The sequence below is a fragment of the Ambystoma mexicanum genome, chromosome 10 (assembly GCF_040938575.1).
Source record: "Ambystoma mexicanum isolate Mex_15411 chromosome 10, UKY_AmexF1_1, whole genome shotgun sequence".
Classification (NCBI taxonomy): domain Eukaryota; kingdom Metazoa; phylum Chordata; class Amphibia; order Caudata; family Ambystomatidae; genus Ambystoma; species Ambystoma mexicanum.
The window spans coordinates 333,153,919-333,169,046 of NC_090932.1; the positions used below are offsets into that span (position 1 = coordinate 333,153,919).

At 41.1% G+C, this 15,128-nt stretch overlaps 1 protein-coding gene across 3 annotated transcripts in view; it reads left to right on the plus strand.

Moving 5' to 3' along the window:
- The window catches only part of NSD3 (nuclear receptor binding SET domain protein 3), a 2,619,674-nt gene that overhangs the window by 1,793,002 nt on the left and 811,544 nt on the right, over positions 1-15,128 (plus strand). The window contains exons 15-16 of one of the 3 annotated variants that reach the window (XM_069617934.1): positions 10,719-10,868; positions 13,688-13,844. In XM_069617934.1, the coding sequence (XP_069474035.1) occupies positions 10,719-10,868; positions 13,688-13,844 (307 nt within the window). The remainder of the gene's footprint in view (positions 1-10,718; positions 10,869-13,687; positions 13,845-15,128) is intronic. The other 2 variants (XM_069617935.1, XM_069617936.1) reach the window with 2 other exon arrangements.

Consider the following 15,128-nt stretch of genomic DNA (forward strand, 5'->3'; position numbering starts at 1 on the left):
AGACTGGGTGGCGTCCCAGTGGATACCAGGTGAGTGTTAGTGTCTCACCCGGTAGTCCCCGGGATCTGTCATCCAGGTGGCCAGGACACTGTCATTGCTTTTGAATCCAGTTCCTGGGGGTAGACCAGTGCAGCAGGATCACCTGGTTGAGTGGTCTTCGGGGATTGAGAGTGGGACACTGGATGGCGAGACGTGGTATCTCCTTCCCTGTAACACTTTTACCCCATCCTACCAGGTAGGATACATAGGAACTCAACCCCACCCCCCCTTCACAAAACAAACACTTTCTAACGGACAGCTCGCTATGAGAGAAAACGGACAAACACCTGAGCCATATACCTGACATGTCCCAATACACTGGTCAGGCAATTACTGACCATCACGTACACATGACTTCCATTACACTTCCCCAAACGGATAAAAGGAGGAGCACAAGAGCACACTCTGAGCGAGGCAAAGCATACAAGGAAACAGCAGTTCCAAGATGGCAGTTTAATACAAGGAGAAAGAGGGCAAAACAGAAGCGGATTGCAAGGAGTGTAGTGCTCTTGACCTTTTCGACAAGGAACCGTTGCTTTCACAAAGCCTCGAGAATAGAAAGCGTAAGACCAGGAAACCAGGCTGAAGAATCCTATATTGTGTGTCTGAGGTACCCAGGGCCCTGCCGCGTCATTACAAGGTATGGAGAATCGCCTGCTGCCTTGGTACTGTCCATAGCTCCTACAACAAAGCAGCACCAGTGAAATCAACACAGCCGGTGAGTTGGGGAGACCGATACCACACTGGTCTGTGTTGAAGCCAAAGTTGCAAGCAGCAACATTGTATGGTGAGCGCTGAAGCAAGCGTATGAAATGCGTGTGACAAGCAACGCACGTAAAAGTGAACGGACGAGTGATTGAACTTTGAAACCAAGATATGATACCTTTGACAGAGGGGTCCGGCACCACGTGCATGCTCATTCGAAGGCCTACGTAAGGTATCCAACTGAGCGCTGACAATGTGAAAGAGTGGCAAAGAACTGCATCGAAGTGGTCCTGCAGCGTGTCAAGCAAAATCCTGTGCACAATCAAAAGTCTTTGATGTTGATACTTCCAAGAAAGTTGATGACAAAGTAGATCAAAATGGTCCGAGCCCGGCAGAGGGAGACTGATTGAGCATTGTGTTAAAACGGACCTGAGCCTGGCTGAGGGGGATTCGAGGTGAATAGTGAATCACCTGAGAATTTGAGTACGTGTGAAATCCTAAAAGGAAAAGAACTTTGTCGCATCAGGCCCTCTGAAAGAAGAGACTTTGAAAGGCAAAGAGACTTGGGCACGGAAAACCCTGATGCTAATGTTTGACCTGTATCCTTGTGCTAGAGAAGCCAGAGACTGTGCTAAGCTCGAGTGTGCTGCCTTGTCCCCTGCTAAAAACGTGGGGAAGGGGGAAGGGAGGCCAACGGCCTGAATATCCTGACATATTATTTCTTGAACAATTCTTTCTTTTACATAACATTGTTTTCCACACTATTTGTATTTAGAGCTAAGGACTGACAGTAGGTTTTTTAGTAATGGGCCTTTTTGTTTTGACAAGACACCACTAGGACTGTTATTATTATTTGATGGTCGTAACTTGCTCCCATCTTTAGATTTAGGATTAGATGGGCATTTTTCAAACCCTTTTTGAAATTCCATAAACAACCTTGAACCTTGGTCACTTGTATCTGTCTTACTGTTGATACCATGCCTTCCTTATGGAAGCCACAAGGTGAGTAACTGTACCCAATTTCCTGGAGCCCAGCTCTACTCTCATTGTCTGCTTCTTCTCAACCGTGGTTACCTACCATCTTCCAATGTAGCCCAATGGGTGCAGAAGCCCTTGGCTCAGGGCTCCACACTTGCCCCCTCCCTTGTAGAAAAATGGTGGGGGCAGGTAAAATGCCCCAACCACCCACTCTTATAGCCAGACTTGGGCAACAGGCTCCCCAAGTTAGTTCTGTATCCCCCTTAAGCCATAGAGCCAAATTGCAGCTTGAGGCCCCAGAAGCAGCAGACCCCATGCCCACTCTTAGAACAAAACTGGGGTAGGAATCCACACCTATGAAGAAGACCCCAGCCGCCAGTGCACATTGAAACAGGGTTAGTGGACACTCAAGGCACTGGCCATAGCACCCATCCCGAAGTGAAACATGGGCCCTGCATTTGTTGGAACTGTTCTGCATGAATGAATCTTGTGATACTGGTGGTGCCTGTGCTATACTGATTCTGCATGTTTGAGTGAAGCATGTATGTTCCCGGTCTATGCTTTGCCTATGCTACAAGTGAGTGATTTTTGCACTTTGCTACCTCTACTGTACCTGTTCTGGATGTACAGGAAAGCTTGCAGTGCAGCCTTTACTGTTCTATGCTCAAATTAAGCCTGTACTGTTGTCACTTGTGCTGTACCCAGGGCGTGGTCTCTGATTTGCAATGCCCTATGTGGCCTCTATAGACTCAAGTTTGGCAGATAAGGAGAGTATGCAAAAATGATTAGCTCAACTTCGCTCACTTTAGTTAAGTGCAGAAGCTGGGACTTTATCCCAGTATTCAATTAAGGCCCTTGACTGACTACATCTTCTCAGCTCTGGTTTGTAAAAATATATTATAAAGCAATCTGGCAATAATATAAATCCTTCCTAAAATACATTAAGCTAAATTAGTTGTAATAGAATGCTAAGCAATGTTAGACCGACACATGCTCCCCTTGGTTCTACAACTTAATTTGAAGGCTTGGAGAACCTGCAGCTTGTGGTCAAGCAAACATTAATGGTAAATTGGGGAGCTTGATGCCAATTGCAACTGACAGAGCTAATCTTCCAAATGTGCAAACCTGTCGAGACATTTGCAAGACCCTAACCTTAGGTTTGGGGGAGCTATATTATGGGCACCTCTTAATATTCAAAATTTGGTAGGTGAAGGGGCGGCTGGCGGGCTGTGCCTTCCTCTGGCCAGGCAGAACCTATTCTGTTTGTCGGGGAAAAATCTTTCTGCTGCTCCTACTTAATCTATGCGACGAGAGAGGTTTGCACCGCTGCTGCCTGTGCTGTATGTGTGCAAGTGAAGCTTAAAATGGTCTGCTTGTGAAGTACCGGTTCTGAAAACGCAAGCATAGTTTGCACTGTTGGTGCCTTTTCTGCACCTTTTTTTTCTGATATTTGAACTGCTGTCATTTACGCTGCTGTACCCATTCTTAGTTAGAGGTGGGGGAGCCATACATTCATGGATTGAGCTGACTCATGAGGCCTTGCTTGGCTCTAAGAGCCAAATAAAAGTGAAGCTGGCAAAAAATGCATACCTTGCACCTGCCTCCCTAACCTACATCACAAAACCCATACATGTCACCCTCCTTCCTCAACCCCTCAATCACACACCCAGTACCTGGCATCCTCCTCCCTGCCCTTCACAACATAAAACCATACCCAATGTCCTGCCTCCCTCTCCCGTTAACTGGATACCCATACCGGACATTCCAATTTTGGAAGATATGGCACAGTCCAGGATAACACAATTTCTCTACAATATGGGATTTGATCCCAGTCTGCACTTTAGTTACTTGACCACATAGCTTTTCATCTCTAGCTGTTATAAAGTTAAAGCTAAATGAATGTGCTTTCTTAAAGATGACTTAAAAATACACACATCACAATATAAATCAACCTGACAGATCTATAAAACCTTATTTTAAGCAAAAAGAGTCACTATAGCTTTTTCACCATCCTGATCAGAGCTCTACATGTAGCAGAATGCAAAGTAATGTAAGCCTATACAATACCTTGGGTTTTGCGGCTGTAATTTCAAGATTTAGGCATACTCCAACAAAACTGTGTGAAAAGGTCACACAGACTTGTAGAGGGTTATTTGGCACAGCTTCTAGCAGACTTAAATTCTAGGGTGCTATCCTCACTCTAGTATTTGTCACGCCATACAGGGTGACTTTACTTCAACCAGTGTTTTTCTATCCAGATTCTGTTTGGACTATGAATGTAGTCCCGAGGTGACTTCCGCTATGATAGATTGGGTTTCTGTCGTGATAGACGACACAGAGAAAAGGTGAGTTGGGGTAAGTGGGTTTATTGGGGACTGCAACAATCACAGTGCCGTAGCTCTCTCCGCCTTCAACCACACCTCCAACTGTATCTCCTGAACCTGGACCCTGTGTTACAGAGCCTCCACAAGATGGAACTCTGGAACTATGTCCACAACATCCCCCGCCCCACATAATAAGGAAGTGCGAGGAAAGGAGAGAAGAAAGGGAAGAAACAACAAACAAGAGGCACAAAAGGAAAAGAAGAAGCAGCAGTTAAAAACATAGGAAACATAATAACTTCTCGATAGGGGTATGCAATAGTTTGATGGTCCTGCAGCATCATCACCAGAGCAGCTCTCCAACAAAGTTCATACTCAGTGGGTGTAAACATAGTGGCATTGAGGCGTCATTTGAGGCATGGACCACATCATCCACCAACCACTTCATGCCATCCTTCAGCTTGACGGTCTTCCAAGCACCATCCTCTATCTGTTGTCGATCACAATATTTGGATAATCCTTTCAGCACTCTCTTGGGATTCCGAACCTGGACCCAATCTCCTCTTTGGAATGATGAACTTTGAGTAGACTTGATTCTGTCATAGTGTTCTTTATTCTTGCTTTGGGTTGCTTCCACTCTTTAGTATTTCCATTATGTCTACTTGCCTCGTATGTTTCTTCTCAGCCAAGAACAGGTTCAGTCTATTGCATGGCGATCTTCCTCTTATCATTACAAAAGGTTCTACCCCAGTGGCCTAATGAGGAGTTCTGTAAGCATTGAACGTCTCATTCAGTACTTCTCTCCATGCAAACTATTTGCTAACACCAACTGGATAATATTCTTGATAACACCATTCATCCTTTCTACAAGACCATTCTCCATGGGGTGATAGAGTGACGTGCCTGTGATTAATGCATCTTTATTTAAAAAAATACCTGCATTTCTTCTGCTACAAACTGTATACCAGTATCAGTTACAATTTCCTCTGGATCTCCCTTTCTGTTGAACACTAATTCCAAGAATTCAATAACTTTCTTTGTGGTAATGGTGTCTTCTACTACCCCTCACTCAATCCATTTGGATGTATAGTCTACCATGCATATGATATAAATGGTGTAATTCCCCATAGTCACAAATGGGCCAGTGATGTCCACTGCTAATTTGTACCATACATTCTTAGGTATTCTCACTGGAATGAGTGGAGCTGTGTCCTTTCTTGGATTTATCGCTATTAACACAGACCTGACATGTTTTTAGTAATTCCTCAGCCTCTCTCAACATGCGAGGCCACCAGTATTTCTCTCGGCCATCGTTTGGTAAGGTTGCTCACCAAATGCCCTTTATGAGCAAGTTGTAGTACTCGATCATGCAGGAACTCTGGTGGAATTAAGCGTTCTACTCTAAGTAAGCAACCACCACTTTCACATATCTCGTCACAATCCTGCGCATTGCCCTGGAATTCCACTTTTTTTTAATTCTCCCATCCGTCACGTATCATGTGTTGTAACCAAGACATCTTTGTCACTCTTTACAGCCTCTCTCCATTCATCTTGTGAAATGGTAGGTTAAATTCTTGTTACACATTCTTCACATTTTTCTCCCTGTTCCTCTTCATCAATATCATTCAGTTGCAATCGTGACAGACAATCTGCCACCACGTTTTCGTGGCCCGGAATGTATACTACTTTGAAGTTGTATTGCATGATATCCACAAGCCACCTGTTAATTCTCTGTGAAGATGATGCAGATTTGGAGGAACAAATTATATGGGCAAGAGGTTTGTGCCGAGTCTTGACTGTTGTTGATATGCCCCAAATCAGTGTTTTAAAGTGTCAGAGTGCCCAGTATATTCCTAGTGCTTCTCTTTGGAATGTACTTTGAAAAGCATTCTGCCTTACCCAGAAACGAGCGCAATTGATATTAGTTTGTCGGTGAGGGCACTTTGGAAATTTTTTTCAATGGCTTTGTTTTCGGATTTATTCCCTTTTGTGTGTTGGCATGCCCGAAGTATGTTACGTCCGATACTTTAATTTAGCATTTTTCTAGCTTTAGGCTAAGTCCACTGTTGCGAATAGCTTGTAGAACACCCATCAGCTTCGCATCACGCTCCTCTACAGACATTGCTATTATTAGTATGGAGTCCTGGAAAAAGTATGCGCTGTCCAATCCTCCAAATAACTCCTGCCTAAGTCTTGGGAAGACGGCCGCCGTGGATGTTAAACCAAATGGCATGTGCCTGAGCCTAAATGCTCCCAACGGCGTCACAAAAGACGTGAGTTGTCTTGATTCTGTTTCCAGAACAATTTGATGGTATGCAAACGACAAGTCGAGTGTTGTAAATATCTTTACAGGTTTCGTCAACAACATCTCATTTATGCTGGGAAGTGGGTGTCTGTCGACCCATATACTGGCATTGAGGTCTCTTAAATTCACACACATCCTAATACTGTTGGCTGTTTTTTGAACAATGACGATTGGAGCTAACCATTCGGATGATTCAATAGGCTTGATGATGCCCTCATTGCATAGTTTTTTCAGTTCACTTTGCAAAGCCTCTTTTGTACCTACAGGGATATTGTGTACTTTGTGTACCTTCAGTCTTACACTGTTTCTTAGTACTCTGCAGCATTCAAAACCTTTCCTTTGAGCTTTTCTTCTGTGTTAGTGAACACTTCGGCAAACCTCTCCAACTCTTCCTTGGATGAGGTAATGTGTTCAACAATGCTCAAAATGGGTTTGACCTCTCTTGGATGCATTTTGATATGGATGTATTTTGATATGCAGCATTGATTGCTTGTCCCATCCCACAATGGATGATCCATTGTTTGCCACCTACAGTTTGCGATAGACTTATCTGTCTTTACATTTTAAGTGAACCCATTGATAGCCGAAAATGGTGATGGGGCTTTTGCCATAACCCACTGCCAAATGTTTGTCGATCTGAGCTTGAAGTCTTCTCAGAGAGCGTTGATGTAGGTGTCCCTGTCTACCATTGTGTAGGGAGAGCCGGTGTCTATCATCATGTTTAGTACATGTTCATTCATCTCCAGGTTTTCCCATGGACCCTTCTTGGTGTTGCTATTTCTTGACAATATGTATTTTGGGGCATTCTTATCTTTGACAATGGTAAGTAAACTGCTTAGTCCTCCTATTTCCTCTAGTGCCTTGATAGTTCCCTTCCTCCCATTTCTTCCTTGTGAGTTCCTGCAAGCTCTCCCATATTGTCCTATCAAACCACATTTGAAACATTCTGCGTTTGTGGCCAGGCATTCTCTCTCTCCTTCAGCATGTCTGAAGTGGCCACACCGGTAGCATTTGGATGAGGGACAGTTATTAACTTTGTTTGAGTTATCTGATCCATTTGTTTTTGCTCTATTGGACTTCTGATTGTTCTGGATTAGAGCCACCTCGTTTTCTTCCTCATCGGTTTCTGTTATTTCCTGTACTTTCGCTTTTGTGAGATTGCACTCTTTTTTGCTGAATCACCTTTATGTATTGTTGCCCAACTCTATGGTTCTGGCAATCTCTATCGCTTGATAGAGAGAAGGATACTTTTCTGCCACAGACGTTGTTGCGTGTGTTGATCTGCTGTGTGCAATACCAGTTGGTCCCTTGGGTATTCATCACCGATGCCAGTAAACTTTCACGTCGCAATTAGCCCTCATAGGGCAGCAATGTCGCTATCTTCTGGAAAAGAAGTAGTAGCATTCTTACACCACATTGGTTTTGTTGCTGAAGTGTCTTTCATGGCACTTTTGGATTTCTTTGATTTGGTGGCAGAATCTCCAGACCCTTCTTGGACTGAGGCATCGGGAAGAGTGCAGAAAATTCGTAAGCATTCACTCCCTTGATAATTTAACAGGGATGCTTCTCTTAGATTGTCGCTGAGTTTTGCACCCCCTATTGCTCGTAGATATACTTGGAAGGAATCTGACTATTGTTCCCAAGGAATTGGAGTTCCCCTGCAATGGCAAGAAAGGGGCAGGGAGGTGGTACTTTTTGCTTGTTTCTTTTCCTTTATTTCTTGTGTGCTTTTATCAGCTAATTGTGAAGCCTTCTTCCAAAATCTTTTTTGTAGTGCTATCTCCATTAGCCTTACAGTGCTCTATTGCAACGTTCTCTGATTAGTCACTTGAGACATCCCATGCTCTTCTGTGACGTTATAATGAGCCCCCAGCCAGGCTCTGCTCTTCTATGTTGGGTGCAGTGTCCTTTACTCTAATGCTGGATGTATGGTCTTGACAGTGCTTGCATTGCATTGTGCTGGAGCTGTTGGCCCTCCTTAATTAGGTTGCTCCTACCTTATACTCGTGGGCATGCTCCTGGACAACTTGGTGGAAGCCTTTGGCACACCGAGCAGTATTACGAGGCAGTGTGAACCTGGAGACTGCAAGCAAATTTTGAGGCACCACAGTCTGTGGTGGCGATAGAGCTGTCGCGGACCCAACTTACCACCTCGTCACCAACTATGTTTTGACAGACGACACAGAGACCAGGTGAGTAGGGGTAAGTGGGTTTATTGGGGACCGCAACAATCACAGGACTGTATCTCTCTCCACCTTCAACTACCCCTCCTACAGTCCCTCCCGAACCTGGAAGCTGTGTCCCCGAGCCTCCATGAGATGGAACTCTGGAACTACGTCCACAGCAGTTTCCTAATTAATTTTGGTCTCCTGATTATTTATAGGCCCCTTTAAATTGTGCTGCCATAATTGTGAGTATTGTTTTAATTACTTTGGAGTACTACAACGCATCTTGTCCTCAGTTTTTCAATTTACACATTCCCAATATGTTTTTTTCAGGATTTTGTCTTCCACTGAGGAAGACGTTGATAATTCTATTATGTCAAAACCGGTCGGTGCTTTGGAAGTAGCCGGAACACATTTACAGCTATCTATTCATTACTGTCTCCTGTTGGTTGCATTCATTTATATTTGTGTTATTTGTTCAAGTTAGCGAATTGTGCTTGTGATTTCTTACACAGCGCCCCATTTGCTTTAGTTAGTTCCTATGTGCAGTATGTTGTTGAGTGGTTTTTGTGAATATGGTATGCTTGGATGTGATGTTGAATTTCTTTCCATTGAATTTTCATTTACACTATGTTGCTGATGTATTTACTATTGAAATGTGTTCTCTACATGTATTGTAAATAAATTCTGTAATTTTAAATTCAGTTTCCAATTGGTGGATTTAATTAATTGATCCAGATTTTATTTTCAGTTTACCCTAGCTTTTGTTCACAAATCTGAAGGACAGTGACCTCTACCTTTCTTTTTGCCTGTTGTGTGCTATCATCTGAAATGTCCTACCGCGCAAACTGAGGATTTCACAGGTTGTTTCTGTTGAAATGAAAATCTAAATGTATCTGTTCTTGAGATGTTTAGTCCTTTATAACGATAGTTAATGATACTACTTCCTTCTTGTGACAAGTTCTCTGAACTGTTACCTGGTGACATTCGCTCTTCTTAGGCTGCCAAATCCTCTCCAGAATGTAGTCCCAGTAAAGCGTGAAACTAATGTTTTATTCTGTAATGTGATAAGGTACCTGGGCACTGTGTGTTGCCAAAGGGCACTTCTGAGCACTATCGAGCACAGAAAAGAAAACAAACTGCAATGAATTATTGCTTAAAAGGGTTGCTTCTGCTGTTGGTCCCACAATATCTGAAAGAAATGCGCAAGTACTGTAACACCTGTGGTGTGTAGCAGAAGCACAGTACAATAGGCTTTCCTGAAGAAGTAGCTTGTCCCAAGTGCCCACTGGGACTGCCTTGTGTTTGTTGCTCAGTATCTTAAACCGAAAACATTTAACCACAGGGTGTCGCTGAGGTTCTGTCAGTGGTATGAAATTACCTCTTCCTTAAACCCATTAGATTTTTAATTAAACATGGTTAACCTGGGCTGTGGTTACGACAACTTACTAACTAAACGAATGCTGTAATGTGCCGTTTCTTTCCTACAATCACGTGAAAACAAGAGCCAGAAATTACATTTCACTGTTACTGTATCTGCGTTTCTGCGTGTCTGGATTGTGCAGCACACATTGAAATTGACCACTTACTGTATAGTTTTCTCTGCAAGCTCGGCTTGGTTCCTATGTCAACACTGTATTTATTTTACTAAGTTAGTGTGTTACATGTCAATGTTAGAAATTCAAAATATGATCTCTGATAATCTGTAACAACTAGATGTAACATGTTTTCATGTCTGTTCCCACCAACATTATTTTCTACTGAACTACACATCTTTGACCCCAGACTGAACCAGTATATTCTGCTCCGAATTGGTGATGTTTCCCATAGGGTAGAAACGTATACCTTCTACGTTTATTCCTGGTAGTGTCTGCTGTGTTTCCATAAAGCGTGTAAATTGAAATTAAAAATGAAAAGAATGGGTTAGAATTATGATTTTTTTCGGTTTCCTTCAGTACAGAACATTTTCTCTTGCTTTTGTGGTTTCCATTTCAGACGTTACCGTTCATCTTCATAGACCTTGTTTGTTTTTGCGCCTTTATTATCCTTTTTTCTTCTTTCTTCATGTTATAATTTTGTTGATCCATTAACCTTTTCAAAACATGTACGCATTTGTAGCTATTGGTTGAGTTTATTTTTAATTTCTCCTTGTGGAATCATGGGTAGCTTCATAGCAACTCATCTCTTTCTGTTTGCTTCGTATAGGGCTAATAGTGCAGGACCATTCAGACAATTTGTTCATAACCTATACCTATAAGTCCCACTACCTTCTGAATGAATCAAATCGTGCTGAGTTGATGAAATTACCTATGATTCCTTCTTCTTCGTCAGCTTCCAAAAAGAAATGTGAGAAAGGTAATCAAAATAGTTTGTCTTTCTCTTTTGTTTACCGTTTGCTTTTCCTGCTTAATTTTTTTTTCGTTGCTACTTCTTTTGTATACAATTTTTAAAATGTCTGTTTTTTCTGCGCCATTTGTTGCTTTTGGTACGTTCTACATTAATCGTTGTGAATGCTATTTTTTTCTGTATATTGCTAGCACAATCCTTAGAGGGCTTACAATAATTCTTGTGTTCACCTGCTAAATGGGGTTCTGGTTGCACGCCAAGCTCTTAAAACGGTGTGCAGCTCCTGCTCTAGACGTGATACTTGCTAGTTTTACTGTCTATAGCAGAATTACCTTTTAACATAGTGCTTGCCCTTCTGGGTGAAAGCATGTCTTGTTCTCAGAGTTGATTTTTACTTGAGGTAAACAGTTTTGGGGGCACACACTTCAGTATGGATTTTGTACAGCTGAAAAAGATGAGCAAAAACGGTCAAAAATGGGACTCGCAGAGAACTTTCATACGCATTATCTTGATTTTTAGTAAATTGCTTGGTAACCAAACTGATCTTATTGAAATGTGTAGGAAAAAGAATGAAGTATTTGGTTTTTGATGTTTTGGTGTTCTATTAAAAGGCCCTGTATTAAATCTTGGTCTGCCTTGTTGGTATGTAACATAATATAGAACACACTGACTCGATCCATGCAGTGTTTATGAGCGCTTATTACCAACAGAGCAGCTCCTTGGTAAATAGAGAGGCTGCCCGAGAAACGTATATTAATGAGGTTTACAATTGAAAAACTTAATGTAAATAGTGAATTCTCCTGGACATGGTGAATTTTCGAACCAGTCTGAAGGCAGTGCAGTTGCCTTGAACTATTTGGACTCATCACGCTTTATTACTACCGTGGGGCTTTATATTGTTTAGCTGTTACAAATATTCATCTGAGGGAACAGTTTAAAAATTCTAGGAGCAATTGGTCCTTTCATGGGGTATCAAGGCCTATTAGAAATGCTTTCTAGAGAGAAGTTTGGGGACCAGTTAGCGATCATTTTTTGTTAGGTTGATGATTTATTATCTTAACGTGTCCTTCCCACGACAGGTTACGAAAAACAATTGCTCACTAGATGCATTGCAGCTCTTCGCAGCTATTCATATATTTTTGTTATGTACAAAGTAGAAAGTAGCACTCACTTTTGATGCTGCCTTTAGTGATTTGAATTTAAATTATTTTAAGCCCTCGGTTTTGTAGAGCAATATATATAAAAGTGTGATGCTTAATGCAAAAATGATTTGCCTGGCTTAGCACGGACATAATACTTTGTACCATGTTATTTTTTGCCATTTTATAATACTCCTCCTTCTAGTAATTGCTCTGCTGTCCCTGTATTTCCTCTCCGATAATGCCTCGAACTACAGTTATTAAGAGCAAGCATTGCTCCAAAACTTGTGAGACTTTCTCGTCCTAATAAGTGTACGGGCTTTTTAGATTTTTCGGGAGAGGAAATGCATACAGTGGATAGTTACTACCTGGTTAATTATGTTATGCTGTATCTGACGTGTGATTCATGCATTTATAGAGCTAATATCAACAGACCTTGAAAAATATGATTTCTGATCACTATTTGAAAAGTGAATATCCACAAGATGCTTGTGAAAAGGTAATTCGTCGAACCTGGTGTTTTGGGATTCCTGAGGTACTAAATCACGGTAGTTTCCCCATTTCCTCTTAATGAAATACAGTGCTTACACAAAAAGAGATCTTTGCCGGAGTTCTGCAGTATTTGTTTGGTCACTATGGAGAGCAATTGAGTTCCTAACAGAAAATAAGATATTCCTAAAAATACCTAGCAAATGAAATTAATGTGAAAGCGTTTTTAAGCACTGTATTTCATATACTCCTGTTTGAGAGAATATCCCGTCTTGCTAAGGGGTCTTTCTGCATCATAAAACATATAAAACCCTTTAGTGAAATAGGACATTCTATGCTTCGAATAAATTATACCAATTAAAGCCTATTTTATCCTGTCTGATGAATTATTCTTGTGCAGCATTAATATTGTGCTCTGTCTCTGTGCAAGAATGTGCTGTGTAGGCTGGCTTATCCAATAATGGTCACTGGGGGATCGGTTTATGTAGGGCTATAACCACGTTTTTTTGTTTAGATCAATCTTTCTCTTTGTGTTGTGTGGAATCAGAACACGAACAGATCAGCTTGTAGGCTGATGTTTATGCACCATTAACTGATTGAGAAAGGATTATGTCAAGATATATGTTGGAGAAAACATACTTTTATTAATCTTGTCAAAGAAATGTGCTGCTCTATCTCTGTTGGTGATTTAAACATAGCTTATGTTCTACAACCAACAAACGATTGCCATACTGCACTCAATTTGATTAGACCTCTGTTAGCCAGCAGCTGTTCTTCTGGCCACAGTGCCGATTATATAGGACATTGCCATTGCCCTACCTCCCATTCAGTTACTGATGGTGTTTATTTCTACCACAAACAATTAATTGACAGTAGTCTAATAAACAATCGTAGCCACTGGTAAGTGTAGTACTGCCAATCTATGGAAATACAGTGATATCAAAGCTCTTGTGTTTACAAGTGCCCCTTTACTAAATTCTACAGCTAAAAGGTGGATTAAAAGTCAGCAACCTTTGGGGTTTGGCTTCTTAAACAATTGGAAAAATCCACAAAATCTGTTTTATTCCAACATTAGTATGTTGACAAAGTCTTAATTTTTTAACATGTTGACAAAAGACAATTCGAAGTTGCCAAGTATTCTCAACCAGGTATGATTCAGTTAAGTCATTTATAAAAGCTGTTTGTCTATTTTGTGTGAAGGTGGAAAACTCTTGTGCTGTGAGTCCTGCCCGGCTTCCTTCCACCCAGCGTGTCTGAACATAGAGATGCCTGATGGATGCTGGAACTGTAATGACTGTAAAGCTGGCAAAAAACTACGATTCAAGCAAATTGTTTGGGTCAAGCTTGGGAATTACAGGCAAGTTTACCAGGTTCAACAAACGTATTATGTGGTCTCAATGTGAAGCAAAGTCTGCCAACAGTGATTGTGTAACAGTTTTACCACATTTGACATTTCTTTGTCAATCTAATTATTCTAATTCAAACGAGAGTAGATTCAATAGAACCAATGAAATGGCCAAACTGTGACCGTTTGTCACCCTCATCCTTTCACTAACTAAATATATTGAATGAATGGGCTATATGTGATGTGTTTTCCCTGTCTCCATTCCCCAACTCTGTATATAATATCAAAATGTCTGCAAATATTTCTTTGCCCTTCCATAATGAGAAGGATAAATGTGTACATAGAATTTCACAAATATATTGTTAGTCTTCGCTGTAGGTGCAAACATTTTAGTAGAGATATGGGGTATCCATTCTGATTAGTATGCATTTGTCTGACTGTTTCTATATGCTTTATAAATAGGCTCACAATATTAGCTGATCTGATAGTTCATTGAGTTGAGCACTACCTGCTTAGATTTGAGTTCAAGCTACAGATCACATGTTCTAATCCCAACATGTTTGACTATGCCTTTCATTTTCCAGAAGTTGATAACTGAGCAACATAAAATTGGATAATACTTGCAACATTTATTTCAAGTACTATGAAGTGGCAAAGCGGTTATTAATCAGATTGACCATTTGAAAAGCACACAAAACAAAGAAAAATGTCTTTTGCTCTTAAAGAATAATGTTATTGTCCCCCCCCCATGCCCCCAACACAGTGATCCTCATGTTATCAACCTGACAAAAATGGGAGGCTCTGTTGCCCTGGCTAGGATTTTAATATGGAATGTAAATTAAATATATATCTCTAGTGGGAGCTCAGCCTACTGAGTCCTAACATTTAACCACTGCAACCTCTGAATTGTTAAGTGCACTTAAATGTATTGTAGTGTTGCACGGAAATATTTTTTATCATTTAAACATCAATTTTAAGGTTTTCAAACAAGGGGTTCCTCTTCATTTTTTCAGTGACATTACTCAAAAGATCTCATACTTGGTTGTGCATACTGATTACTAGGGGTTTACATCTATGAAACATTAATGGAGGTATTCGGTTCCAATTTTCTAATCTAGACCTGCTTTGCTGAAGATTGATCAGAAACGTGTTGGTTCCGAAATGTCAGGGAGTTTAAAACTTTCTGTAGAACTGGCTTTCCAGGATTTTCATGACTCTACGTAACTATTTTGACTCAATCACTGCCCTGGCCACTTCTCTTTCCACACCTAAATCGTTCTTTATCTTTATACCAAG